We start from the raw sequence: 27,503 nt of genomic DNA, 5'->3' as shown, positions 1-27,503 counted from the left end.
ATATATATATATATATATATATATATATATATATATATATATATATATATATATATATATATATATATATATATTGTTTTCTTTTATGTTTATTGCTATATTACCGTTGTTTTTATTTGTTTATTATCTCAAATTATCTTATCTATTAAATAATGTTTTGTACTTTTTTTTTTTTTTTTACCTGAAAACAAAAGTCGTTTCGCGGCAGCCGCAGATGTTGTTGTGCGCATGCGCAACTTAGTCTGAAGCCTGGCTGGTTCTCTTCAGGATGGCGGATAACAGTGTGCTGCTGGGTTTAGTGGAAGAATTCGTGTCTGGACAGGTTGACAGCAAGGCTGCAGAAACCGCAACAGGTATCCCGTCAATTATTCTCCCTCGTCTTTGTTGTGTTTTACAGTTGCAGCGCCGAATCTTTATATTAGCTGTATTATAAAGGAGCGCGAGCGCCGCGTGTGATGCTGAACACCGAAAGCTAACACCACATCCTGTGTTACACACACACACACTGGGGCTGAACACAAAGATCAAATCTTTGTTAGGATTACACGGTATTTTTTCTTCATAATACATTCAAATCATTAGCTGCCATGGCGTCGTTTTCTATATTAAAGGCATGTTTGTTTTGCTAAGCTGCTAGCGGAGCTCTTCTGTGTCAATCTGACAGTGTGCTGTTACTAAAGCACATTAATAGCCTCACATCTGATACATCGCTTTTAAATGATAAACATGATCAAATCCCAATGCATTATGTCATCTGATTGACTCATAGTTCATACTAGACAAGTATAAATGTACAAATGTCCACCTTTAGGTTGTGCTCCACATGTCGTTTTGTTGTGAAATCTTTAACTAGAGCAGCACAGGACTAACTTTTATTTTCTTAGTAATATTTCAAGATGAACAATTGAATGTTGACTGAAGCAGCATTGGTTAATTTGATCAGCCATACATCATTTATTTAGAAACATCAAGAGTTTCAGTCAGATATGATCATAGGTCTAGGCTTTTGAGGAACTTTTATTTATCTCTCAATCATCATCATTGTATTGCATTGCATTATATGCATGTAAATATCATCTTAATGAGACGTGTTATTGGAGATATAGAGGGATGTCAATTATATTGATATCCTTTTATTTAAGTTAGTCTCCTATGCTTAAAGATCTCAGTCATTTGCTTTACAAGCATCAGAACTGCATCTTTTTTTTTTTTTTTGCAATATCAGCATTTGCAGCAAATTGCATAATTTTCCTCTGTTTAGATTGTTTCTTTTTTTCAGTTATTCAAAATATCATACAATGTGAGCCACAAAAGCATCATGTATCAGATATAATGCATAACAAACAAACAAGCAACCATGCACAGTCCGTTTCTTCTGTTCTTTTTGAACCTTTTTAAACCGTTCCATTAAAAACAGCTGTTTTCTGACTATCATTAACAGGCTTTAAAGGGTTAAGCATGAGTTTATGTCTCTCTTCAGGTGTCAAGACCGGACAGTTCACGATTCTTCAGCTGGTTGAAGCTTTGGGGTAAAGGTTTCTGTATTCTTCATAAAGTGAGCTGAGTTTGTGGTTTCAGGTCTTCCTGCTCTTCTCTAGTATTGACTGTAGTAGTATGTCTTGGTGCAGGTTGAGTTTGAGCAGCTCTCAGCATCAGACGCGTGGCCGTGGAGTCCAGCTCCTGTCTGAGGTCCTGCAGGAGAGCTACAGCAGTCTTTCTGAGAGAGAGGGTAAGACGTGCCTGATGATGCACCTTTAGATGGGTGTAGTTTGAATGCATGCCATTGACAGTCTAAGCAAAGATGCATCTGGGTGTTTTGCTTGCAGTGGAGGTCCTGCTAGCTTTCTATGAAAACAGACTGAAGGACCACTATGTGATCATACCACATGTTCTTCAGGGGCTCAAGGCTTTGGTAAGAGCACTTTTGTGTCTAAATGTGCATGATCTGCCTTGATATTACTTGTGTGTATTGATGTCTTTGGTTGCTTTCAGACGAAATGCTCGGTTCTGCCTCCTGGTTCAGCTGTGTCCATCTTGAAATCCATCTTCCAGGATATTCATGTTCAGGTGAATACATTTATTTAGCAAGGATGCATTCAATCGGTCAGGAGTATTTTTTTCTAATTCTTATAAATGCATAAAATATAGTTCAGATTTTTTTTTTATTCAAATATGTTTGGGAACAAAATGGCATACAAAACATGGCTGATTTATCATTTTAATTGCAACAGATTATCACATGATTACTAACAAGCCATTAGCTAACTCCGTAATTATACATTAGTTTAATATTTCAATCATTGCAATTTGATAAGTTCCTTACATCAGTGACCTCTGGCTCCAGGACGTCCCGAGTGTCCTTCTGTGTTTCCTGAATGACATGAACTCCTGTCCAGCTCATAGACATAACGTATATTTTCTCTCACTTCTCTGCGACAGTCCTTGATGCTGGCTGAACGATCGTGTGTTTACAACATCCTTATCAGTCTAATGGAGTCCAAAGAGGAGGGTGAGGAACGCCGGCCACCTTTCTTTCTCTCCTTTATGTTGTTGACTTTACATTCATGAAACAGCAGTGCACACTATTTCTTGTCCCACAGAGCTCAAAGGTTTGGGTGCAGACTTCATATTTGGATTTGTGCAGTCAGTAGATGGAGAACGAGATCCACGCAACCTGCTGCTGGCCTTCCAGGTGGCCAGGAACATCATTCAAAGGGGCTATGATCTCGGTTAGTGTTTACATGGAGTTGAACCCGAATGCATTTAATGTAAAGTAAAAAAAAAAATAAAGTAATTTTTTTTTTTTTTAATTATTATTATTTAAATATATATTAATTAATATATTATAATTAACATATAAGTTAAATATAATTTTTATATATTTATTTTTATATTTTTTATGACCATAATTACTTATTTGTTATTAGTTATTTATCTTATGTTGTTTACTGATTTGACCATATGCACAAATGTTGTTTGGTCAGTAATTCGGTTGTCTTCATGTTTTTCAGGGAAGTTTGTAGAGGAACTGTTTGAAGTGATGTCCTGTTATTTTCCTATAGACTTTAGCCCTGTGAGTACTGCTGTCTTACATGTTTGCATTTCATGCTTCACCTTAAAATTCAGTACATCTCTTGGTGAAATTTATTCAAACTTAAAAAAAAAAAAAAAAATCCTTTGCTCTTTGAGCTGCATTTTTTTAAATCTAAAAAATACAGTAAACCCAGTAATAATATGGAATGTTTTCCATGTGAATATATTTCAAAATGTAATGCAATCATATTCTTGTGATGCAAAACTGAGTTCATCAATGCATCATGATCTGAAATAAATCATTTCATTACAAATGTCTTTTCTGTCACTTTTGATTCACACTTGCTGAATGAACGTATTAATGCATACTGAATGCCTCACACTCATGTAAATGTCTGTTTCTCTGTCTGTGCTCAGCCGCCCAGCGATCCTCGAGGGATCACACGGGAAGAGCTTGTTCTTTCTCTTCGGGCTGTTCTTACTGGGACGTCTCAGTTTGCTGAGGTAGGATGCTCTGGATGATCTAAACCTCATTCAGGCTCTTAAAGACTTGTTTGGGATTATACTGTGTGTCAGTAGACTGGAAACGATGCTTTGTAGGACCTGTTGTGTTTGTTTATTGTGTCCTGTGTGCTTTCTTCTGACAGTTTCTGTTACCATTGATCATTGAGAAGCTGGACTCAGATATTCAGAGTGCTAAAGTGGACTCCCTGCAGACACTGGTACAGATCCAATGCAGATCTACACTCACTACATCAGTGTTTCTCCACTGCTTCTGCTTCAGGATTCACGTTTTACACTCGTTATGAAATAATGAGACAACACTGTACTCAAAAAACACCAACAGAAGTAAAAAAACATAGTCCGATTTACATGAAAAATCATTTTGGGGAATGAGGTCATGTCACCCAAGCTGTCCGTATTTCCATCTGCCTCGTTCAATTCGTTTTAATTTGTGCCAACCAGTGTTATTAGAGGTAACTAAAACATGAAATACTTGAAATAAAATACACTTTTAAAGTAGAATATTTAATAAAAAACCCTTAAACTTATTCTATTTCAGCTAGTTGCAACATTTCTCATTTTCTTTCGTTACTAAAGTAAAATTAAAATAAAAATGAATTGAAACTATATAGACATTTCAGTAAAATAGAGAATAAATAAAGAATTTTGCAACAAAATAACTTTAAACTGTAATAAAAAAAATAGTAAATGTAATAGTATCTCACTGATACTAAAATATGGCTGTTTTTGCACTCGACTTTTATGTCAAGAAGATAAATTTATTTTTTACTCCTTCCATTTTTCGTCTTTTGAAGTAATTTGAAGTAATTAATGTTAAACGGTCACAACACTGTTCATGATTATAATATTTCATTGTTTGCAAATAGCATAATCGCCATCCACTGTTATATATCTTACCTTTATGCATTTTGCAGACACATTTTCACCAAAGTGGCTTACGTTGCCATTGCACTCGAGATACACATTTTATTTATTCATGCATAGCCTGGAACTCGAACCTGTGACTTTGCTTTTTGCCATGCTTTACCGTTGCTCTGGCTGAACATACTGTATCCTCTGCAGTAAATGAATAAAACACATGTGTTAGTGTGCTAAACATGAACCCTGAATGTTCCTGTGTTGCAGGCCGCCTGCGGTCTGACGTATAGCCATAAAGAGCTGGCAGAATTCCTTCCGGGTCTTTGGAGCTCAATACGGAGGGAGGTAAGAGAAACAATGGATGCTGGTGCTTTTCTCACATTAGTTTGCTCTGTCATGCACACTTCCCAATGCTTTATACCAAAGATTTTCAGTTTCAAACAGCTAAAGTGTAAACTAGAAGAGTTTGGACAAAATGCAGCTGTAAAGCCCCTCAGTTAAAGACAATAGTGACATGATTCAGCTCAGTTCAGTTCAATTTGCAAAGTTCATCAATTATGAAACGATGCAGCTCTATGGAAGACAATCAAATCAGTCAATTAAGTTCAAGATTTATCTTGATTTACTGAAATAACTTTGCTATATGTGTCCCTGGAGCACAAAAGCAGTCTTAGGTCTGTGGGGTATATTTGTTGCAACAGTACATAGTATGGGTCAAAATTCTCGATTTTTCTTTTATGCCAAAAATCATTAGGATATTAAGTAAAGATCATGTTCCATGAAGATATTTTGTAATTATCCAACTGTAAATATATGAAAACGCAATTCTTAATTAGTAATATGCATTGCTAAGAATTTAATTGGACAACTTTAAAGATGATTTTCTCAATATTTAGATTTTTTTGCATCCTCAGATTTCAGATTTTCAAATAGCTGTAGCTCAGCCAAATGTTGTCCGATCCTAATAAACCACACATCAATGCAAAGCTTATTTAGACAACACTTTGGACTGGTTTTGTTGTGTTGTGTTTGATCTGTGTGCAGGTGTCCCAGACGGCCAGTGAGCGAGTGGAGACCGCTGGTCTGTCGGCTCTCAGTGCTCTGGTGTCCTGTCTTTCTCGTTCTGTGCTCACTTCAGACTCCGAGGATGTGCTGCAGGTGTTTTTAAGCCTCGTTCTCAAAGGTACCTCCACAATGGTGGATTCAAACAAGTATAATTGTTAGATAGCTTTAAAGGAATGGTTCAACCAAAAATGTAAATTTACTGTTCACATGCAAGATGTAGTTGACTTTTGTTGTTCTTCAGTAGAACAGTAAAGAAGATTTCTAGATGTAACTGTGATCCTTGGCCATTCATGAAATGCACGTCAATGCAACCGTCGCTTTGAGAATCACAACAAGCAAGATAAAATTAATACCCATGGCTCCTGGTGATTTATGAGGTCTTATGAATTGATTGAGTAACTTGTAGATATGTGCTGCTCGATCTGCAAACTGTTTCAGACGGCTCAGTTTGATTTGATGAAGCATATCAAATGATTCGTTCGTTCGTTGTTTTTGCTTCGAACCCTGATGGTAACTGCTGACTTGTATTTTATGAATAACCAAGGACCATGGTTTCGTCTTTACTGTGTTACTGAAGAAAACAGGGTTGGGTGGCCTGAGGGTGAGCACATTTTTGGATGAACATGAATGAAGCACACACTGCCAAAACAGCTGATCATGCAGAATAAACGATGAGTGAGCACATCTTCTCATGATTGTTCCTGGCCTCCTAGTTAATGATCAAGCCGAAGGAGACTGATCAGACTCATAACATATATATCAGTGTTCTCCCAGTCACAGTTTGTGTGTGTCTCGTCCTCTCAGACTGTCAGCATCATCTCTGTGAGCCAGACCTCAAGCTGGTGTGGCCCAGTGCCAAACTCCTGCAGGCCGCGGCCGGAGCCTCGTACAGAGCCAGTCTGATCGTGTCCGCTGCCATCATACCTTCCCTCCTGGAGCAGTATAATAACAGGACACAGGTACCATCTAGTCCATCTTTAACTAATATCTTCCGCACAGGTCTTTTCCTGCATGTGCTAAGTTAAAAAAAATCTTCTTTTGGCATGCAATTGAAATGTATCAAATAATGTTTTTCCTTAATAAAGGGATGCATGGATGCATTTAAAAGCAAAATTCGTTTTTTTATCAGAATGCAAGAATTACATTATTTTTGGCTTGAGCTGCATTGAACAATTGCATAATTATTAGTGCTGACACAATGAATGCAGAAGTGGAGCTATGGTTGGCTACTCCGCTCAAAACTGAAGCTGTAAGAATGTGTTGGATTAAGTGCCAGATATAGTTTGTGTAACCAAAATCATAACCAGAGAGACAAAACAAAAAAGCACTTTTCACGTAAAAACCAACATAAGTCATTAAAGGGATAGTCCACCCAAAAATAAACCTTTTTGTCATCACTTACTAACCCTCAAGTTATTCAATACTCTACGAGTGTCGTTCTTCGGTTGAACACAAAAGAGGTATTTTTGAAGAAACTGGATAACCAAACATCTGACGATAGCCATTGACTTCTAGAGCATTTTGATATTCAGTGGAAGTCAATGGCTACCGTCAGATGTTTGGTTATTAACTGTCTTTACATTTATTTTGAAAGCAGAATCTCATGATTATGGAAAGGGGTGTAACATTTCAGACGAGTGCTTGCAGTGTTCGGCCAATCACAATGCACTGGTTCAGTCGGCCAATCAGAGCAGACTGCGCTTGTCAGAAGGAGGGGCATTGTACAGTATTTAAAAAATACTGTTTTTTTTAACATTAAAACATGTTTACATATTCTGTTACACCAAATACACAAAATAATGATCTTTATAAAAAAAAAAAAAGCATAATATGACCCCTTTAAACTGTATTAAAAAAATGGTTGTTTAGACCCATGCGTACTGGTATATAGTGCTGTAATGCATGCGTTTGACTGTGTTCTTTACAGTGTGCTCAGCGGCGCACCCTGCTGGAGGTTCTGCAGGGTTTCGTGCAGCCCACCGCACTCAGCCGGCCTGCAGATGGAGGTACATGAGCAGATAACATGATCGAAACACTCACGCTCTCATGCATACGATTAGCTTTCAAAAGTGTGTGTTTGTTACCACTCACTGGAAAGAGTCTCAGCAAGTTTAAGTGATGTAACACATTTCAAATAATTGTTTAATATGTAGTGTTGATGTATTTCTCTTTCTGCCTCCATCATAAACACACAGAGGACAGTGTATTGGTTGCGTTTCAGCAGTCGTTGTGTGGCGTGGTTTTCTCAGCGCTGACGGAGTCCAGCGCCGGTCTCCAGATTACAGGCACACGTGTGCTCACTGCACTGGGACAGCAGCCCGGTGAGGACACACACAACACATTATCCAGCGAAAACACATTCAACTGATCTAAAGTGGGGTTAAAGACATTTATAACGGTACAAAAGATTTCTGTTTCAAATAAGTTCTTTTTGAACTTTCTATGTAAGGATTTTTGAAAAACATTTGATAATAATCAGAAATGTTTCTTGAGCAGCATATTTTCATGATCTCTGAAGATCATGTGAAACTGAAGACTGGAGGAATGATGCTAAAAATACAGCTTTGAATTCAGCATTAAATTACATTTTACAGGATATTCACTTATAAACACTAAATCAGATACATGCAGCATTGGAGAGCACATTTATTATTTATTTTTTAAATAAATAATGTTTCTTTCTTGCACCAAAACATATTTCTAACATGCTTTAATGTCTCTCTGACCTACTGCATTTTTAAAATGTCTGTTATCTTTAAATATAATCGGATTACCATTTTCTCGGTTATAATGATTAGTAATATTGCTTGTGGATTGATCGTTTGTTTTTGGCACTGTCCTGTTGTTTAAAAGAGTTTGCAAATTTAGCATAAATTGTGTAAAATTAATTTAAAAAAAAATCTGGAGTCAGAGTTGTTATTATTGTTGTTAACTAAAACCATCAAAACATTTTGTTAATTTAAATAATATATATAGTAAATATTTAAGAAACCGAAAATTTGAAATGTTTCTTTTGCAATTAACTGAAATAATGTTGAGGCTTATGCACTGAAATAAATAAAAACTGAACTGAAACTTGAAATAAAAACAAATTAGCCCTAAATGGAAGTGTTTAAGAAAATCAGAAACTAATAAAAAAAAAAAAAAACAGTATTTCTAAAAAAATGTAACCATTTAAAACTGAAAGTAGAATAAAAGTGAATTCAGAATATTAATGAAAAAAATATCATGGTATATACAATTTAAAATAAGCTCTTGAACAGTAAACAGGCGTTGAACACATTTTTTGCTTGCATACAAAAAAAATTAATAAATGTGGTCGGTCAAAAAACAGCAGGCTCATGGGATACTCTTGTTTGCTCCTCACAGGTTTGATGTCTCAGCCAGATGTGGAGAAAGCTGTCGATCATCTAACCAGACTCATTCTGGAGGAAGACGATCCTAAAGTGAGGTAGATGTGTGCTTTTTCATGAGAAGTATTCCTTCTTTAAAGCTTCTCTCGTACTGATGTCCGTGTCTCTCAGTTTGGCTGTGGTGGAGTGTTCAGGATCACTGGCTCATCTGCATCCCAAAGCCTTTATTTCCAGGATGATTCCTCGACTGAAGGAAGAGATCCTGTCAGGTGGGACCCAGAGTACAAAACACACACACAAGCATGAACAGCATCTATGGGAGGTTAATACATAATTAGGGACCGCTCTTCTCCACAGGTCAGTCTGATGCAGCTGTACGTCAGCGGTGTGTGACGGTGTTGGCGTCGGTGTCGTCTCTGTCCAGTGTGGTGCAGGAAAGCGCCCCTGTTCTGCTGCAGGTGCTAGCTTCAGCCCACACAGGTACATTTATTCACCGTACCCTTTTACAGCAAGATTTCTCTTCTGATAATCTAGCTTCTAGCGATTGAGTATGAGGGATGTTTTCCAGCTTGAAGCATTCTCTTTTTATAAACACTTGAATATAGGAAAGTTTCATAAAAATTTTATAATTTTGAGCAAAAATGTGAATAAATCACATTTTTATCAAAACTACATCTGGATAATATTCAGTACGATTATCAAAGCATAAATCCAGTGAATCGCTTCCATTAACGAAAGCTTGCATAGACACATACAACTTCCTGGATAGACATTTTAATCCATAACATAATGCAGTTTTTATTTATATGCGGTCTATTACTGATGATCACATTATTTATCATATGCATCTGTCTTCATAAGAGATCGCTAGTTTTTACGTCCTGTTCACGTGTGTTTTGTTTGAGAGGTTTTGTACTCTTTCAGAAGATGTGTAATAGCGCCCCCGAGTGTATAACAACAGTGAAAAAACAAAAAGCCGTAAAAACTCATCAATGGCGGGGAAAGAGTTAAATGGACACATTTTATTACATTGTTTTCATCCCAACCTGGCAACCAGTGATTGACAAAGTGATTCTTGACAATAACTAGGTTGGACCACACTAATAACCGATAACCGATACATCAACTGATAGTTTTTAAAATGGATAATGAATGAAAGCTGAAATAAAAACCGTGCTGAGCTATGAAAATATACGGTACTATTTAATTTAATTGAATGTTATTATATTATACCTTAATTGTTGATTTTAGTTCATAGTGCATTAACCGATACAGATTTACAGTTTTAGTAAATGCTGAAATTAACACTCTAACAAGGAACAGTGCTTCAGCAACATTTTTTTAACCTTAGTTAATGTTACAAACTGACTTTTATTGTAAACTGTTACCATTTTATAGAAATTCAAAGAGCCATGCTTAATGTTGGCAATCTTTAAATATCTATAATATCGGTATGGATTTTTGTCGACAACATTTGTTCCAGCAATTGATTATCGGTGCCGATTAATCGGCAAAATTGATCAATCAGTCAGTCTCTAAAGTGTGCGCACTCTCTCTGGACTGAGATAAAGGTAAAGGTGAACTAAAAACAGCAGCAAACATTTATGTTTTGGTTTAGTGATCTCCACTTTCATATTTTGCTCATATAGCCAGTGGCAAATTATCATGCAAGTGAGATATCGGTTAAATAAACATTCAGATTTTTGTGTTTTCATAGAAAGTGCACTTAACTCTGTGCAACAATATAAATTCATTATGTTGTTTTAATTAGAAAAAAGGTTTAAAGTCCAATATTCTAAAATGACAATAATGCTGAATATCATTTCTGTGCAAAATAATCATAATCATCAGTTTATCACATTGACTCTTGACCTTAATTTTTTAGTTCTGATGTAAAGTCCTAATATACTGATGTGATGCTGAAATGCTGTTGGTCTTTCAGGTAGCTGTGGTTTCTCTGTGGAGGAAGTGGCTGCTGTATGCATCAGTTTGCAGAAGATAGCGGCGCACGCGCGTGACTCGGAGGAGATTGGACGGTTCTTCCATGACATCATCATTCCACACCTTCTAGGGCTCTGCTTACAGGCAGCGCTGCAGAGTAGGGACGCTGGTCAGTGTCCGGTGTGATCTCGGTGTGATCTTCTGGTGTATGAAAGTGTGTGCTGTTAGTTGATGTAACTGTGGGTTTGTACAACAGGTCACAGTAGTCCACTCACAGACGAGGCTGTTCTGTCTGCTGTAGTCCCTGTCATGAGCACAGCCTGTGCTGCGCTACAATCAGAGTGAGTCCAGCGGAAACAACACACTGTTCAATTATTATACTTTTGAACATATTGATTCATTTTAATATCTGTGACCCTGGAGCACAAAAGCAGTCTTAAGTCACTAGGGGTATATTTGTAGCAGTAGCCAAAAAACATTGCATGGGTAGAAATTTGGGATGCGCCGATACGATAATTCTTTAAATATGAAAGCCGATAACCGATATTATTATTATTATTATTATTATTATTATTACTCTTTATTTCAAACTCATGGTCCATATGAAAAGAAGAAAGAATTAAGAGGAAAATACACACAGAGAATTTAAAAGACATACAAGCTTGCATTCCAATGCTTCCGCAAGCTGGAAAAATACCTTGTATCACTTAATGTAACATCATTTAAGACCATTATGATACCATTTTTTGAATCATTCAGCCGACATATGAAATTATACATACACTTCCTTAAGACAGCATGCAAAGTAGGTACATTATTAGATACAAACAATTGGCTTGCACTTGTCCACCTTGGATGTTTAAGCAAAATTCTTAGCGCATCATTAAATGCCACCTGGAGTTTTTGCATTTTAGCTTTAGCATACCTACACCATAAGTGAGCTGTATAAAAAGATGTACAGAATGCCCTAAATAGAGCTATTTTAACAGCATCAGTACACATATAAAATTTACGAGCCAGCATATTAGCTTGCCCATATAACCTACAGCACTGGCGCTGCACATCATCTTCATCATTTAAATCATTTCTAATGATGTGACCCAAGTATTTCACTTTATTTACCACATTCAATACTTGGTCATCTATATAAAAAGAAGGAAAATTTTGCTTAAGGTCCTCTTTGGTTTTAACAATCCTAATCACACTCTTTTTAACATTAAATTTTATATCATGCTGCACACCATACCTTGAACATACTCGAAGCAGCTTTTGTAATCCTGCGCTACAAGGAGACATAATAACCAGATCATCAGCATACATCAAATGGTTAATGAGACTATCACCTATTAAACATCCAGTCTTACAATTATTCAACTCCACAGAAAGACCATCCATGTACAGGTTAAAAAGAAGAGGTGACAATATCCCCCCTTGCCGAACCCCATTCGTCATAAAAAACGGTTCCGATACGTTCTTACCCCATTGAACTTTTAAGGTTTGATGTACATACCAAAAATATAATATTCTTATCAAGTATGGGGGAACCCCTCTTTCTTGCAATTTTAAAAATAACTTAGTATGATTAATTCGATCAAACGCCTTAGATGCATCTAAAAAGCACAAAAAAACAGTTGAATTATGTAGATTATACTTACTAACGATATGTTGGCCTGTAAATCTAAATCCACATTTTTACATACGTTTTGAGAGCCTGATTACCAAAAAAAAAAGTATCATCATTAAAAGGCATTAAACACTTCAACAAAACTAACTAATTAACTAATGGACCATTATTCTAAAGTGTTACCAAAATTTATTTTTAAAGAGGAAAATAATGCATTATTTATCGGCTCTAAGATATCGGTTCGATAATGAAAACAGAAAAAGTAACATTTATCGGCCGATATATCGTGCATCCCTAGTCGAAATGATACATTTTTCTTTTATGTCAAAAATCATTAGGAGATTAAGTAAAGATCATGTTCCATGAATATATTTTGTAAACTTCTTACTGTAAATATATCAAAACTTTCTTTTTGATTAGTAAAATGCATTGCTAAGAACATGGTGATTTTCTCAATATTTAGTTTTTTTTTGCACCCTCAGATTCCAGATTTTCAAACAGTTGTATCTCAGCTAAATATTGTCTTCCTACAAGCCATACATCAATTGAAATCTTCTTTATTCAGCTTTCAGATAATGCACAAATCTCAATTTTAAAAAATTGACACTTAAGACTGGTTTTGTGGTGCAGGGTCACATATAACATCTAAATAATTTTCTGTAATAAGCGGGGATGCACGTATATTTCTTATAGATCAGCGTCCCGCATGGCCGCCCAGGCTGTTTCCCTCTTCCTGGATGGAGACGTGTCTTTCCTGCCAGAGAATGCCTTCCCTTCCAAAATCCAGCTGCTCCAGGTGTGACAAGATCATCTCTCAACCGTCAGGTTTACATTTGACCATCCAGATTAACTGAGCTTCGATGTCACAGACCCTTCTGGAAGGATTTGAGGGAATAGTTCATCCAAAAATGAACATTTGCATGTCTGGTGAAGCCAAAAGCTGCATGTTTGTAAGAAACAAACACATCGTTAAGATGTATTCAACTTAAGAGAAACGTATTTATTACTTCAGGGTATCATATCTCAGGTGAATGGTGGTCTGGTCCATACCAGCATCTCTCTGATCATCAGTATCTTCAGTACAGACCTCCCATCATCTGTAGTGTCTGTAGATGAATGGAGGGCTGATTTATTAACTGTCCTTGTTTTCTCCAGATCCAGTCTCCAGCTCTGTCTCAGCTGGTGTGTCTGCTCATGGCCTGCGTCTGCTCTCTTCCATGCAGCGTGAGTTTTAGCAGATTTATTCACTACAGAATCCTGTACTGTAGGGTTGCAAGGTTTGGGGATTTTTTTTTCTTTAATATTGCAAATGCATTTAAAATCGTAAATTACATTTTTGGTCTACTACTACTTGTACTTCCATTATTTGAAATAAAAAATAGAATTTTTATTAGATTCTTTTTTATTGTAGTATTTCACTGTGAAATAACTAATATTTCAGAAAACATAATAAAAATCAACAAAATTTTACAGGATAACTGTTATTAACAATTATAAATATTATTGTATTTTCTTTAATACTTGATTTAGTTTTACAGTTAAATTACAATAAAGCATTAATATAAAAATACTAATTATTATGATTATTTCTATTGGAAAATGTGTAAAATATAGTATTTGAAGAAAAAAGATAATAACCATTTTGTTTGTAGAATTACAATACTAAGTTAGCTTAGTTCCTAAATAATATTATTATTATTATTATTCTCTTTAATACTTATTTTATTAAATAAAATATTGCTATAAAATATATAAATAACAAAATTGTATTTTTACTATTCATATGATGATATTTTTATTGGAATATAATATCAATATAAATGTATAAAAAATTAATTTTTTGATTATTTTGTATTGTAATATTTCACTGTAAAATAACAAATATTTCAGAAAACAATAAAAATCAAAATCATTTTACAAGACTACTGTGAAATCACAATATTGGTATTTATATTCATTTCTGAATATGATTATAATAATTAACGATAATTACAGTTAAGTTTGTATTTAGTTTTACAGTTAAATTACAATAAAACATTAATATAAATAAAAATACAAATTATTATTATTTTATTTGGAAAATGTCAGAAAAGTCTAGTGTTTTAAGAAGAAAAAAAAATAACCAAGAACATTATTTGTAAAATTACAATACTAATTTTGCTTAGTTCCTAAATATGACTACATTATTATTATAATTATTGTGTTTATTTTATACGTATTTTGTTTCGAAATAAAATATTACTATAAAATATATGAATATAAAAATATTAATATTTTTACTATTTATATGATGATACTATTATTGTAATATTATATTTCTGTAAAATAAAAAAGTTTGTTATTTAGGAAAAATAAAAATCGATCAACATCATTTTAGATTACAGTGCATCTGTAAAACGACGGTACTCATATTTATGGCTGTTATGTTTTTTCAATTTCAAACGTGTAACGATGGATGAAAAAAAAAATGCAACAGTCAGTGTATAAGTTTGTGGATTTCTGGTTTCCATTGAAACTGAGACTTCAAATGTGCATTGGCTGAACACCAAAATACATATTTTAAGAGTGTTTGACAGCGATTATGGCCCGGTTCACATCATTGATTCCCCTCTCACCAGGTGGAGATTCCTGAGATTGACAGGCTTCTTCTGCAGCTGGAGGATCTGAGCTGCACCTGTCCTCACCTGTTCTCCTACACCTGTGCAGCCAAGTGCTTCGCTGGCTTGCTCAACAAGAGGCCGGCAGGTACACACACCATCAATCACATGCTCTAAATCCTGTGCTACATGATCTGATGTACGTCACTGGGACACTGCATGCGATATTTGAGCAGCGGAGTTGATTTACCTGATCTGCATCATCAGGTGTGTGTGTGTTCAGGTGAAGCTCTGGACGCGGTGCTGGAGAGAGTGATGAAGAGGATCAGTGTGGAGCTGGAGAACTCTTCCTCTGTCCAGCGGACTCGAGCGCTCACGCTGCTGCTCTGGGTAATCACCAGATCACATGACCAGGAGTCTCTCACATCAGCTCCTCGGTCTAGATTTAGAATCTGTTTTTAGTTTGTTTATTGTCTTTCTTTAAAGAGATTTTATAACTGTGTCAGCAATGATCAGCAATCCACAATTCATAAATATATAAATTGAATAAAATAGTTTTGAGTATTTTAAACTTATTATTGCCATTATTTTATTATCATTTGATATAGTTTTATAAATGTATGTTTTTAATATATTTAATATTTACTTTTAGATTTTGGTTTAATTTTTAGTAATTTTCTTCGTGTTTTTTAAATGTTGTAAATAAATAAAATATTTATTTAAATATTTTATATTAGTGGTTTTTTTTTTTTTATTAATGTTTTAGTATTTCAACTAAATCAAAAATGGGAAATTTTGTTGTTGTTGTTGTTTTATAATTCGCCCCAAAATTAAAATCTTAATTTTCTCGCTTCCATGTCGTTCCAAACCCATAAAACTGCTTTTTATACTTCTATAAAATGTAATAATATTTTGAAATAGGTTTTACAATTTTGTTGTTGTTTTATTTATTATATGTTTTATGAATATTTATTTAAATATTTTATATTAATATATATATTTTTACTTCATCGTTTTAGTATTTCAATTAAATCAAAAATGGGAAATGTTGTAGTAAAATTTTTTTTCATTTTTTATTTATAATTTGCCCCCAAAATTTAAATCTTATAATAAAATAAATACACATAAAACTGCTGTGTATCTTAAAAACACAAATGCAATTAATTTTGATGTCCTGATCTGTTTGTGCAGGTGTCTAAAGCCCTGCTCTTACGCTACCATCCGCTATCAACAGCCCTGACCGACCAGGTATCCTCTGTTTCCTCTTCCTGTCCCGTCAGTCATGTTTCTGAGCTCCAGTGTCTGACTGCTGTCTCCTGTCCTCCAGCTCTTCGCTCTGTTGAGTGACCCGGCGTTAGGATCTCAGGCGGCTGATGGTTTCGGCGTCCTCATGAGCGACTCTCAGGATGTGCTCAATCGCGGTTGTCACGCTGACGTGCGCATCATGTACCGACAGCGCTTCTTCGCTGAAAACTCAGCCAAACTAGTCGAAGGCTTCAACTCGGCAGAGCAGGGTACCTTGATCACCACTTCCTGTCTAAACCCGCGGTGTGACTGCATCGCTCTGCTTGCCATCTAACAGCTGTTTTTGTTCCACAGAGAAGAAGTCTTGTTATTTGAAGGCGCTGTCTCATATTGTCAGTAACCTTCCCAGACAGGTGCAGCTCACAGAGCTTCCTGCGGTGAGTTGAGCTTGTGCAGGTGAATGAGGTTTGATGAAAGCTGTTGTGTTATGAGTGTGGTGTTCTGGATCCAGCTGCTGCCGCTGCTGTTGGAGGCTCTGGCGTGTGTGGATCAAGCCGTCCAGCTGTCCACTCTCTCCTGTCTGCAGCCGGTGTTACTGGAGCCACCAGAGGCCCTCAGGAACCAGCTGGAGGCGCTGTTCTCCCGTCTGCTGGCCCTCACCACCAGCCCCGCTATGGTACTGACCTCAACACTGCTTCTGACCTCAACACTGCTTCTGATTCAACACTGCTTCAGATTACACTCGTCTGATCTTGACTTTATCTTCACTCCCACAGAAAGTGAGGATTGCATCGCTGCAGTGTGTTCATGCGCTCTCTCGCCTGCCTGAACATATGGTAAGACAATCATGAGGACGTTTGACCTGCTTCAGTTAGCCCTAAACAGTGCAGTCATTATTACTTGGTTTAAACAAAAAGATGAGTCAAGCAAAAAAAAAAAAAAAAAAAAAAAAATATATATATATATATATATATATATATATATATATATATATATATATATATATATATATATAATAAATTATTATAATTTAATTTGTAATTATTTAAATTTAATTATTTTTTTAATTAAAATAAAAAAATAAAATACAAATAAATGTAAAACATCATTGAAATTTTAATTTAATTTATATATATATATATATATATATAATAAATTACTATAATTTAATTTGTAATTATTTAAATTTAATTATTTTTTTAATTAAAATAAAAAAATAAAATACAAATAAATGTAAAACATCATTGAAATTTAATTTAATTTATATATATATATATATATATAGAGAGAGAGAGAGAGAGAGAGAGAATGTCCCTGGTATTTGATCGCATGATTATATATTATTATGTAATATATTAAAGATCTTAAGATTGTAAAAAATATTTTTCATTACTATTATTACAAAAAGAAATGTATAAGTCAATCATTTAAATAGTGTTAAATTTATTCATTGATTTTTATTTTTTCTGCTCACCAATAGTAAAAATTGTAAAATATTTTTACAATTAAAATGACCTATCTATAGAATGTTTGTAAATAAATACAATTTTTAAAATAATTTATTCCTGTGATGCGCCGCTGTATTTTCAGCATCATTCCTCCAATCTTCAGTCACATGATCTTCAGAAATCATGAAAATATGATGATTTGCTGCTTAAGAAACACTTATTTTAGTATTTGTCTGGAAATCAAAATGCATTTATTTTTCCAGGATTCTCTGATGAGAATCAGACAGCATTTATCAGTAGAAATCTTTAGAATAAAGGAAAACACTTCTGGTAGATTGTTGTGTTGGTGTTGTTTTTGTATTTTAATTGACCCTGAACTTCAGATCTCTGCTTTTAACTGTGGCCTTTTAACTGTATCCTTCTGAATAACAACCACAAGTGATTTATGCACAAGACCAGACTTATAATAATGAATCCTGCTGACTTTGGTGTGTGTTTCAGATCCTGCCGTTTCGTGCCAGGGTCCTGAAAGCTCTCGCTGTTCCTCTGGACGACAAAAAGCGTCTGGTGAGGAAGGAAGCCGTGGCGGCTCGAGCAGAATGGTGAGTTTTTACACATCCAAGCCTTGGAGGTTTCCACTGACGGCGTCTAACGTGGAGTTTCTCATCCGCAGGTTTCTGTTAGGAAGCCCCGGTGGAAGATGAACAGATGCTGTAGATGACACAGACCAGACCAGCCTTTGATTTTACTCCCTTAGCCTCTTTTTTTTATGATGTGGCATGAGTCTGGGCACCGAAGTGGCTAAACACGGACACACAGACTGCTTGAACACAAACACAATGATGCGCTGAATCGAGAGTGAATCACACACACGAGCCGCAGTGCATTGTGGGACGTTATCATTTGTTCAATAGAGCCGTGTCACTATTATAGGAATGTTAGTTTGATGCAGGATACAGCTGTTGATGTGACTGTCCTAATGTCCGTATTTTTAAACCACAGTTGTTCATTTTCTCAAGACTTACTAAAAGGTCAAACTGACGAAACTGATGCCAAGAATATAAAACAGTATTTAAGTGTCATAACCTGTCAATAAAACTTTTTGCAAATTGTGATTTGGCTTTGCCTATGACTAATGTTTCAGTGCTAAACTGCGGATCATTTATCATTGCTTTGGTACAAAATACATCCAATGATGAAGTCTTTCAAGATGCATTAATCATTTTCTTAACTCAGACAAAAACTAACGCTGAAAAAACTAAAATGCATCTACTGCCCAGTTTGTACTTGTTTACCTACTGTTACTTTTTTATTATGGCTTGAATGTAACTTTATGAACGCTACATAAAACAAAACTGAAAAAGAGGAACTTGCTACATTTGCTTCATATTTTAATAATAAGCTGCTTCAATGTGAGAAGAAAAGACAAACAAAAGAAGATTTAACTCAAACCGATTTTATGTTTTAAAAAGATACAAATTGTTCCCTTTTGCGTCTCAGTTTCCCAGTTCTGTGTTATTACTGCTTTATATCGCACTAGTTTATTTGTACAGAATGTGCTGCACTGGCCTTAACGTGAACCTTTTAAAGTTATAAACAGATTTCAGCTGGTTCAAAATCATTTTATTACTCTGAAATTATCACCGAAACGGCAAAAGACTGAGATCACACTGAAAATATGGTCACTTTAGACTTACTGCATTATTTAACATGATCTGACAATAAAATACTTTCACAGTATTTATCATTTCAACATTTACAAATATATTTTTAAAATCAAACGTTGTATCCGTTAACATTAATGCATGTTCAAATAACTATTGTGGTAACCAAAAGTAATTAATAAAAGCATTAAAAAACAGTGCTCAGATATTAACTAAAGGTAACAAATAAGACATCACTGTAAAGTATTACCTAATAAGATTTTTATTTTATTTTATTGCATTTTAATTTTTAAAATCCTGTAGTTTTAGATTATTTTTTTTTAATCAACGATAGGAAATAAATGTACAAACATGGAATCTGTAATAATTCTAGGACAAATAATTTTTTTTATTATTATATTTTTTTATATAATAATATATTTGAATATATTTTTTTTAAAATATATATATATATTTTTAAATATATATATTTTTTTTTCACTTGAACGAGCAAGTGAAAGCAAAAAGGGAACGTATCAAATATCAGACATCCTAAAATCCATGTTAATGTTTCTGCTTTTAATCTATAATGTGAAAATTTTAGAATATAAAATACTTAATTATATTTCCCCAGAGTGCTCTCAGACTTCTGAAACCCACCATAAACAGTAAAAATGCAGGAGCATTTCATGTGTAAAACCTGTTGAGTAGCAAACATCTCCAAAAGCTAAACTAACTACATTTGAACAAAATGCATGGACCACTTTGTAAATTCAAAGTTTTTATAGAGAACACAGGTTCCCATGAATGTCCGAGTTTAAAAAAAAAAACATAAATATTCCACAGATGTCACCACAATCCATTCACATGAAGCCTTTGGCATTGAGTAGAGTACCATCAACACATTTCAGCAGACAAGCATCAAAAAACTCTGATTTGTAAAGGACAGGAGTGATGCAGAGACCCCTTCAGTCTTTAGAGTTCATGATATGGATTTCTGAACATGTCTGTGAGGTCATATGGCCATGGTGTTGATCCTGTGTGAAGGACCGTCCCACGTCAGGCCGTCCCCGTGAGGAAGATGACCGGAGGGCAGCAGGACTCTCGTCAGCCAGTCACTGGGGAACAAGAACAACTTTTACAAGTACAGACAACTGGAAAATAAATAAAAAACAGGCAGATGACATAAGATGTGACAGTGGAGCACAAAAGCAGTCTCAAGTCTCTGGGGTGTTTTTGTAGCAATAGGACATTTTTGATTAATAATATGCATTGCTAAAAAAATATTTAGATTTTTTTTTGCACCCTCAGATTCCTGATTTTTAAGTAGCCAAATATTGTCCGATCCTAATAAACCATACATCAATGAAAAGCTATTTATTCAGCTTTCAGATGACGTCTAAATCTCAGTTTTTTGGTTGTGTGGTGAGAGATATGAGATGAGAAATATTTATACATTCAACTTTCACCTACATCTTGGGGGACAATAATAAAACGTTAAACATCTCACCTCTGCTTTTCAACACCAAGAAATATTTTCCAGTTGTTCATTTTTCCATGGTGGTACGGATTACGAAAAACCTGTTGAACAGACAGTTGTTCACGCAACGTTTTCTTCAGAAATGAGAATAAAACCTGTCCAACTTAATCTCTTAATCGATCCAGTTTAATCTCTGAACGTTGGGTTGACTTCATGAGCACCCGGCTCTAATCACCTTGCCCTTCAGTCGCAGTCGTTTCCTCTCTTTTCGGTTGATGTGTCTCTCCACGCTGGTCTCTCCTCTGGTGATCAGCACGGCGTGCCACAGCGTCAAAGCTCCTAACGCCACAGCCACTGAACTGAAAACACGGCAGAAACCTCAAGCACAGGATGAGAAACACACGTCATGCTGTGAAGTGAGAAGTCTTACCTCGTCAGCACCCACAGATACACCAGGCTCTTATGAACCATCCTCTCCTGATGGGTGAAGGCAGGTGGAGGAGGTGTTTGATAGGAGCTCTTCAACAGAGGAAAAGATCATTAGAGCTAAAACCAACTTTTAGTGATTCTTCATCTACTGTGTGCGGAGCGGCTAGTATCTGATGTGGACATACAGCTGTGATGCATGGAATATCTGCAATTAAAGTTGACTAAATCAGTCTTTTATTAGTGGGACTAGTAAATATCTCATAGGTGATTTCAATGTCACATAATGTAGGTCTTGAGAAAGAGACTTCTCTTGAAAGAGCATTAGTGCAAACATGAAATAAACTGAAAACAGGCCGAACTTGTATTAACCCGGAACATTCCCTACATTAACTAAAGTTATTTCCCTCTAGGAGTTTTGGCTCTGTGTAAGTTTGCTTCTACCTGCGGTGAGAATGAGATATAGATAAGCCCCGCCCCCGGGACCGCCTCCCCCTGAGCGTGACCGTCCCAATACCTGCCTGACTGCAAAAACAACACAAACGCAAGCCCACCATCCAACAATGTTTTTTTTTTTTTTTTTTTTTGAAAGAAATGTTTTCTTTTATTCATCAAGAATGCATTAAATTGATCAAAAATAAGAGCAGATTTTTTACAAATTCTGCTGTTTTGAACTTCCTGAGAAACGGTTTCCACAAGAATCTTCGGTAACAAATCTGTAAACAAAACTGATAATAACCAGAGCAGAAAATCAGAGATTTAGAATGATTTCTGAAGATCATGTGACACTGGAGATGATGGAAATTCAGCGGCGCATCACTGAAATAAATTATAGTTTAACAGACAAACACATAGACAACAGTTATTTTAAATTAGAAAAACATTTCACAATTTTACTGTATTTTTGATCAAATAAACGCAGCCTCTGTGAGCCGTAGAGACTTAAAAACTAGTGCATGTAAATCACCAGAGAACCCAATCTGAAGGCATTCAGAGCGTGATGAGGACTGACCTCGATGGCATTGTAAGCGTCCAGGAACATGTCTTTGGCACTGATGCTGCAGTAGATGCAGGCCATGGTCATGAACAGACAGAAACTGAAGAAGTAACGGTGGTTGAAATGACCCACGCAGTTATTTAACCAGGCTGGACGAGAGCTCAGTTAAGACAACAGAACACACTCACAGAATCATGACTTTTTGTAATGCATCATAAAGTTTTGTTTACGCTCTGCTTCACAAGGATACGACAGTGGTGGTCCATTTTCAAAATACATCTGTGAAGGAAAAAACGAACACACCACAAATGCATTATTTTATTTCAAACATTATTTTCTTAATTGATTAAACAGAGCTTTTCTTTTTGATTCATCTGATGAAAAATGTAAACCGTCTGAATTATTTTTTTAAATAATCATTTAAGTCATTCTACACTATATTTATTTTTCCACATCTTGCCCGGTGTTGTCCTCCGAACAGCATGCATCTGATCTTTGTGTTGGGGTGTTTAGGAGACTCACGCACCGGTTGCAGATGCTGCAGTGATGGGTTCTAGCTGGTTTGGGAACGATGCACTTCTTACAGATAGTAACAGTTGGGATTTCACTCTTTTCCTAAAACAAAACACATACAGTAACAAACACTTATTAATAATGCTAAATATAAAAAAAAGAAAAAGAGGAGTTTCCTTTTGATTCAAATACATTTGCAAAGGTTTCAGAAAATAGCAAAAAAGAATGATTTTTCAATTACATTTTTTTTTTTTCAAAGTCTTAATTTAGGAGATATTAGCAATGAAGCAAACCAACCAGCTAGCTATGGGGAGAATCACAACATTACAGACTTTCACCTGAGGCTAAAATTTAGCTTTTTTTTCTTCTATTGTGAATAAGATGTAAATCAGTATTGTGATGTAGTAAATAAATACAAAAAAAAAAGTTGGAATAATGCTGGCTGATAACTTTGACAAAAGCATACAGTAATTATTGATTAACAACCTCAGAGCTCATAGTAAGTGTTTCTTTAAAAGTTTTTTTTTTCTACTAATCCTTAAAAATCTGTTCCTCAATGGAGAAAATGAATGTGATTTTCAATTCTGAAATCCAACTGTTGTACTATATTGATTAGTTAAAATATGATACTAAATATAAATCAAATTAAATAATAATAAAAAAAAAAAATATATATATATATATATATATATATATATAAATTTTTTTTTTTCATATGAGTGAGTGTGTTTAAATTATTTATTTTTATTTCTTAATGTAATTTAATTTATATTTAGTATCATATTTTAACTAATCAATATAGTACAACAGTTGGATTTCAGAATTGAATTTATTTAGAAATATATTTTTTGTATATTTTTTTTTTTTTTTAATTTTTTTATTTATTTATGGTTTATTTGTTTTAATTATTTATTTATTTTTTATCATATATATATATATATATATATATATATATATATATATATATATATATATATATATATATATATATATATATATATATATATATATATATATATATATATATATGATAAAAAATAAATAAATAATTAAAACAAATAAACCATGAATAAATACATATTCTTAAAATATATTTGTAAATAAATAAAAAAGAATTGAAATAAATAAATAAATAAACACACACACACACACACACAATATATTCCAGAGTAAGTAAATAAATACAATATTGTTTTAATATCTTCTGAGCGTGAGACAGACCTGCGGTGGGGACCCTGGACATGTGGTCGTGGCTTTATAGTAATGATAGACCAGCATGAGCAGGTTCCAGTGTCCGTAACAGAGGTGCCAGAGGATCCAGTGAACGGGGTACGTGCTGAAGATGATGGGCAGCACACACAGATACACGATGATGACCACAGAGCTGGTCAAGAGGATGACCAGAGACACAAACACCTGCACCAGGAAACAGAGAAACATCTAGTGTTTACCATGGATGCGACTCAAGCACTATGAGATAGATGAACTGTTTGGGGTTCCACCCACCACTCCGAACCAGCGGGTCATGTTGTCCACCAGCCAGTAGATGGGCTCAAAGACACAGTCCAGCACCGTGTCCGAGTTGGTCAGGACGTTGTAGTGCAGGGACTTCAGAAGCAGCGTCCCATAGTTCCACAGGTCTCGTATCCGGCTCGGCCTCTTCCTGCGTCCTCGTCGAGGACAGAGTCTGAACCAGCGCAGGAAGAGACGCATAACTCTGGAGAGGAACCAGCTCCAGCTGCGCATCCCACCGCCTTCAACACACCAGCACAGGAGCTCAGAGTGACACACACACACACACACACACACACCAGCACAGGAGCTCAGAGTGATAGTGACACACACACACACAGGAGCTCAGAGCGACACACACACACACACCAACGCTGTCAGCAATCTGCATTGAGCACACAATACTATCTTCTATCTTCTCCAGCACTATCTTCTTCATCTTCTATTTGAGTTGTATTATTATTACAGTGTATGAGAATAAAGTGCCTCCCTAAATGAAGAGGGAAACAACCAAGACATTCCGGGATATTCCAGAAAAAATTAATACATAAATAAGTAAATTAACTAGTTAATAAATATAAAAAAAATATATAAATGATTTTTTTATATATATAAAAGTATATTCCAATATATCCCATAAAAAAATAATTAATTCAATTAAAAATTAAGTAGAGGCACACACACACACATGGAAGATATTCAAAGGAAAAATAATAAAATTAAATCAAATTTAAAATGTTAAAAATGTTAAAACTTAAACAAACATACAGAAGACATTTCAAGCTATTCTAGAAAACAAAATAAATAAATAAAATAAAAATAAATTAATTAAAAAAAAAAGTTAAATAAACACACACACAAAAAAAAGTAAGTAAATATATTTAGAATCTCTTCAGAAGATCTTACTAAATCTTTCAGGCGCACAGATTGTAATAAAAGTCCTTACCCAGCTGATATGATTCTCTTAGCAAATAAATATTTTCAAAAGAGACCGAACAAAAAGTGTTCTTAACTAATCTGTACCAGGAAAGAAACTGCCCTGAAGCACATTTCTAAGACACTTACTCCAGCAGTGAACACACACACACACACACACACACACACCTGCTCTGACATACACAAGCATTAGTTTGATTAGATAAAACATAGCGAGCTCAAAATACATCGTCAAGGGGTGGATAACTATTGCACAGGATTATCAACTGATGTCGGAGACAGAAAAAACCCTCTAAATATTTGATCAAGTCCTTGGCACTTCACCTTGTGTGACAACAACCAACTCAAGAAAAGCTTGTGTAACCCGGCACTGGACGCATTTCCTCAGCAGCATCTGATCCGGCCAGAGACTGATGAAAGTGAGGATCAGTTACCTGTTATTTTTAATCTACATCTCCCTGCGGGGTTCAGATGAGACGGGACATCTGGGCATCCGTACACACTTCGTTTTTCCAAATGATGCAGGTGGAAGCTGAGCTCGTGGCAAAAACAACTGCGTGATGTGATGATGTCATCTCGAGGTCACAAGGTTGCCATGTTGTTACAATAAAAGAAAAACTCAGTGATGCATCATGCACCACTACTGATGTTAAGCTCTTTTAGAAAAGAAGGTTTTTAACTATTATTGCTTGAAATTTAGAAAAAAAATTGCTGTTTAACTACCGTTAAAAAAGTGTTTTAAAACAGTTGTTTTTCACTGAAGTAAAAATATTACTAAAATAAAATTGTTTTAAAAAAAGGTATAGACAAAAAAGAAAATGAAAACTACACGGCAGCTAAACTAAGGTAAATTTGAATAAGAAAATAGCTCTAAATTACTAAAACTGAAATAAAAAACACTAAATAAAAATTAAATGTAAAAAAGGACTACAATTTTATTTTTTAAATAACCAAAACCATAAACAATAAATATTTACACTGTTTCAATATGTTTGTATCACAAAGTTAAGGAAAGATGATGCTTGAATGGTCAGTATGTAGATTTTAATGTTTTGATTTTAAAAAAAGAGAGTAATTTTTCTATGAAATAAGAAAATAAATAAATTATAATAATTAATAAACAGACGTATTTTCAATATTTGATCGAATGCATCCATAATTTGTTTTTTTGTTTTTATAAAATATAATAATAATAATAAATACATTAATAAATAAACACAGATAGATGAATAGCAAATTAATTTAAGCATGAAATATTAATGCACGGGCATGCTCCTATTCACACGAGCTAATTAACATAGACATTAGAGTCTCGCTTTCTTCTGACGGAAAGAGATGCAATGAATCTGGATGGTGACTGATGACTGCATTTCAACATAAATTGTGTAAATGAAGACAAGCACTCCAAAACACTTCAGGACTCATGGAAACAACACACAGAGTATAAGACGATATGACCATGCAGCTCTGCCATCTGTCTGCAGTGAAACACACACGTGACCTGGTTATGATTGACAGCTCATGATCTCAGGTGTCCACGAACACTTTCAATTTTCATCACAAGAGAGACTTTCCATTGCAACACCAGAACAAAGACAAGTCAGGTCAGACGGTGAACGAATGAATGACCGTCTGAACGCGTGTTAAAGTCACGAGGGCTGCTGTCAGTCACAGACGCACAGGAAGATAAAAGAGATACGCACCGAGAGCTTATTCGACCAGCTCGCTCATGAACCGGTTCAGGTCATGTTCGCAGGGCGATGGAACACATTAAGGATCACACATTCAATACAGCAAACATCTCCTCGATCAGCTAGCAAATCCTGTGGCTGGAGCCAGAACCAGCGGAACTTCCGGTGTTTACAGCGGTTTTCAAAATAAAAGTCGTGAATTTACATGAATTTTATACTTGTGTTTTGGGGTTTTAATGTATATATTAAGATCAGAGCTACAGGAGGTCATATATGAGTCCCACTGAAAAAACATTTTTCCCCTCGATTTACTATTTCGTTAACTCGATGTATAAATAGTTTTCACGATTTAGCAAATCGAGGGAACGCAATAGTAATCGTGTGCACGTTTTAGTACATTGAGGGAACGAATTATTAAATCGTGTTCACAATTTATTTATTTTTTCTTGCGTGTCATGAGCGGGGCTCCGTACTTCTCACATAATATTTAGAGAAAAATACTTTTACTGCATATACATAATAATATTATGCATTTTGATAATTAATAATTTAATAATGAGACACTAGGAAAATAATAAGCAAAAATAAAAAGATTTTATAATAATAAGTGAATTTG

The 27,503-nt window shown here is 34.9% G+C and overlaps 2 protein-coding genes across 3 annotated transcripts; one reads left to right on the top strand and one right to left on the bottom strand.

Moving 5' to 3' along the window:
• The first annotated feature begins 205 nt into the window (after positions 1–205).
• mms19 (MMS19 homolog, cytosolic iron-sulfur assembly component) lies at positions 206–18,804 on the top strand. Its single transcript, XM_026223228.1, has 31 exons — positions 206–353; positions 1,481–1,529; positions 1,629–1,729; positions 1,827–1,912; positions 1,993–2,067; positions 2,440–2,509; positions 2,601–2,729; positions 3,012–3,073; positions 3,451–3,537; positions 3,681–3,755; positions 4,684–4,761; positions 5,461–5,599; positions 6,286–6,440; positions 7,409–7,487; positions 7,677–7,802; positions 8,851–8,932; positions 9,006–9,103; positions 9,192–9,314; positions 10,777–10,944; positions 11,032–11,116; positions 13,093–13,195; positions 13,555–13,623; positions 15,018–15,144; positions 15,280–15,386; positions 16,188–16,244; positions 16,324–16,510; positions 16,596–16,678; positions 16,753–16,917; positions 17,018–17,077; positions 18,191–18,291; positions 18,363–18,804. Exons 1-31 carry the CDS (start codon positions 269–271, stop codon positions 18,391–18,393), a joined length of 3,042 nt encoding a protein of 1,013 aa, XP_026079013.1. The 5' UTR covers positions 206–268; the 3' UTR covers positions 18,394–18,804.
• A 1,296-nt stretch (positions 18,805–20,100) lies between these two features.
• Positions 20,101–27,057, bottom strand: zdhhc16b (zDHHC palmitoyltransferase 16b). 2 transcript variants are annotated; one of them, XM_026223229.1, is made up of 11 exons: positions 26,900–27,057; positions 24,255–24,502; positions 23,970–24,164; positions 22,762–22,850; positions 22,486–22,514; positions 22,251–22,384; positions 21,683–21,763; positions 21,243–21,331; positions 21,048–21,171; positions 20,843–20,913; positions 20,101–20,450 (listed from the first exon to the last, which is right to left on the bottom strand). In XM_026223229.1, exons 2-11 carry the CDS (start codon positions 24,492–24,494, stop codon positions 20,348–20,350), a joined length of 1,155 nt encoding a protein of 384 aa, XP_026079014.1. In that variant the 5' UTR covers positions 24,495–24,502; positions 26,900–27,057; the 3' UTR covers positions 20,101–20,347. The 2 variants fall into 2 exon arrangements, with proteins under 2 accessions (XP_026079014.1, XP_026079015.1); XM_026223230.1 differs by lacking the exon at positions 21,683–21,763.
• Between the last annotated feature and the right edge of the window lie 446 nt (positions 27,058–27,503).

The sequence above is a fragment of the Carassius auratus genome, chromosome 37, assembly GCF_003368295.1.
Source record: "Carassius auratus strain Wakin chromosome 37, ASM336829v1, whole genome shotgun sequence".
Lineage (NCBI taxonomy): Eukaryota > Metazoa > Chordata > Actinopteri > Cypriniformes > Cyprinidae > Carassius > Carassius auratus.
The sequence above is the reverse complement of the archived record's forward strand: the minus strand, read 5'-3'. Positions and strand labels throughout refer to the sequence as shown.

Excerpts from the sequence above, each read along its gene's own strand:
- mms19 (XM_026223228.1), top strand. The coding sequence starts at position 269 with ATGGCGGATAACAGTGTGCTGCTGGGTTTAGTGGAAGAATTCGTGTCT. Across the intron at positions 3,074-3,450 it reads TTCCTATAGACTTTAGCCCT|CCGCCCAGCGATCCTCGAGG; the intron begins GTGAGTACTGCT and ends GTCTGTGCTCAG. Across the intron at positions 13,196-13,554 it reads CCAAAATCCAGCTGCTCCAG|ATCCAGTCTCCAGCTCTGTC; the intron begins GTGTGACAAGAT and ends TGTTTTCTCCAG.
- zdhhc16b (XM_026223229.1), bottom strand. The coding sequence starts at position 24,494 with ATGCGCAGCTGGAGCTGGTTCCTCTCCAGAGTTATGCGTCTCTTCCTG. Across the intron at positions 21,172-21,242 it reads TATCTGTGGGTGCTGACGAG|TTCAGTGGCTGTGGCGTTAG; the intron begins GTAAGACTTCTC and ends CCGTGTTTTCAG. Across the intron at positions 20,914-21,047 it reads GACTGCGACTGAAGGGCAAG|GTTTTTCGTAATCCGTACCA; the intron begins GTGATTAGAGCC and ends TCTGTTCAACAG.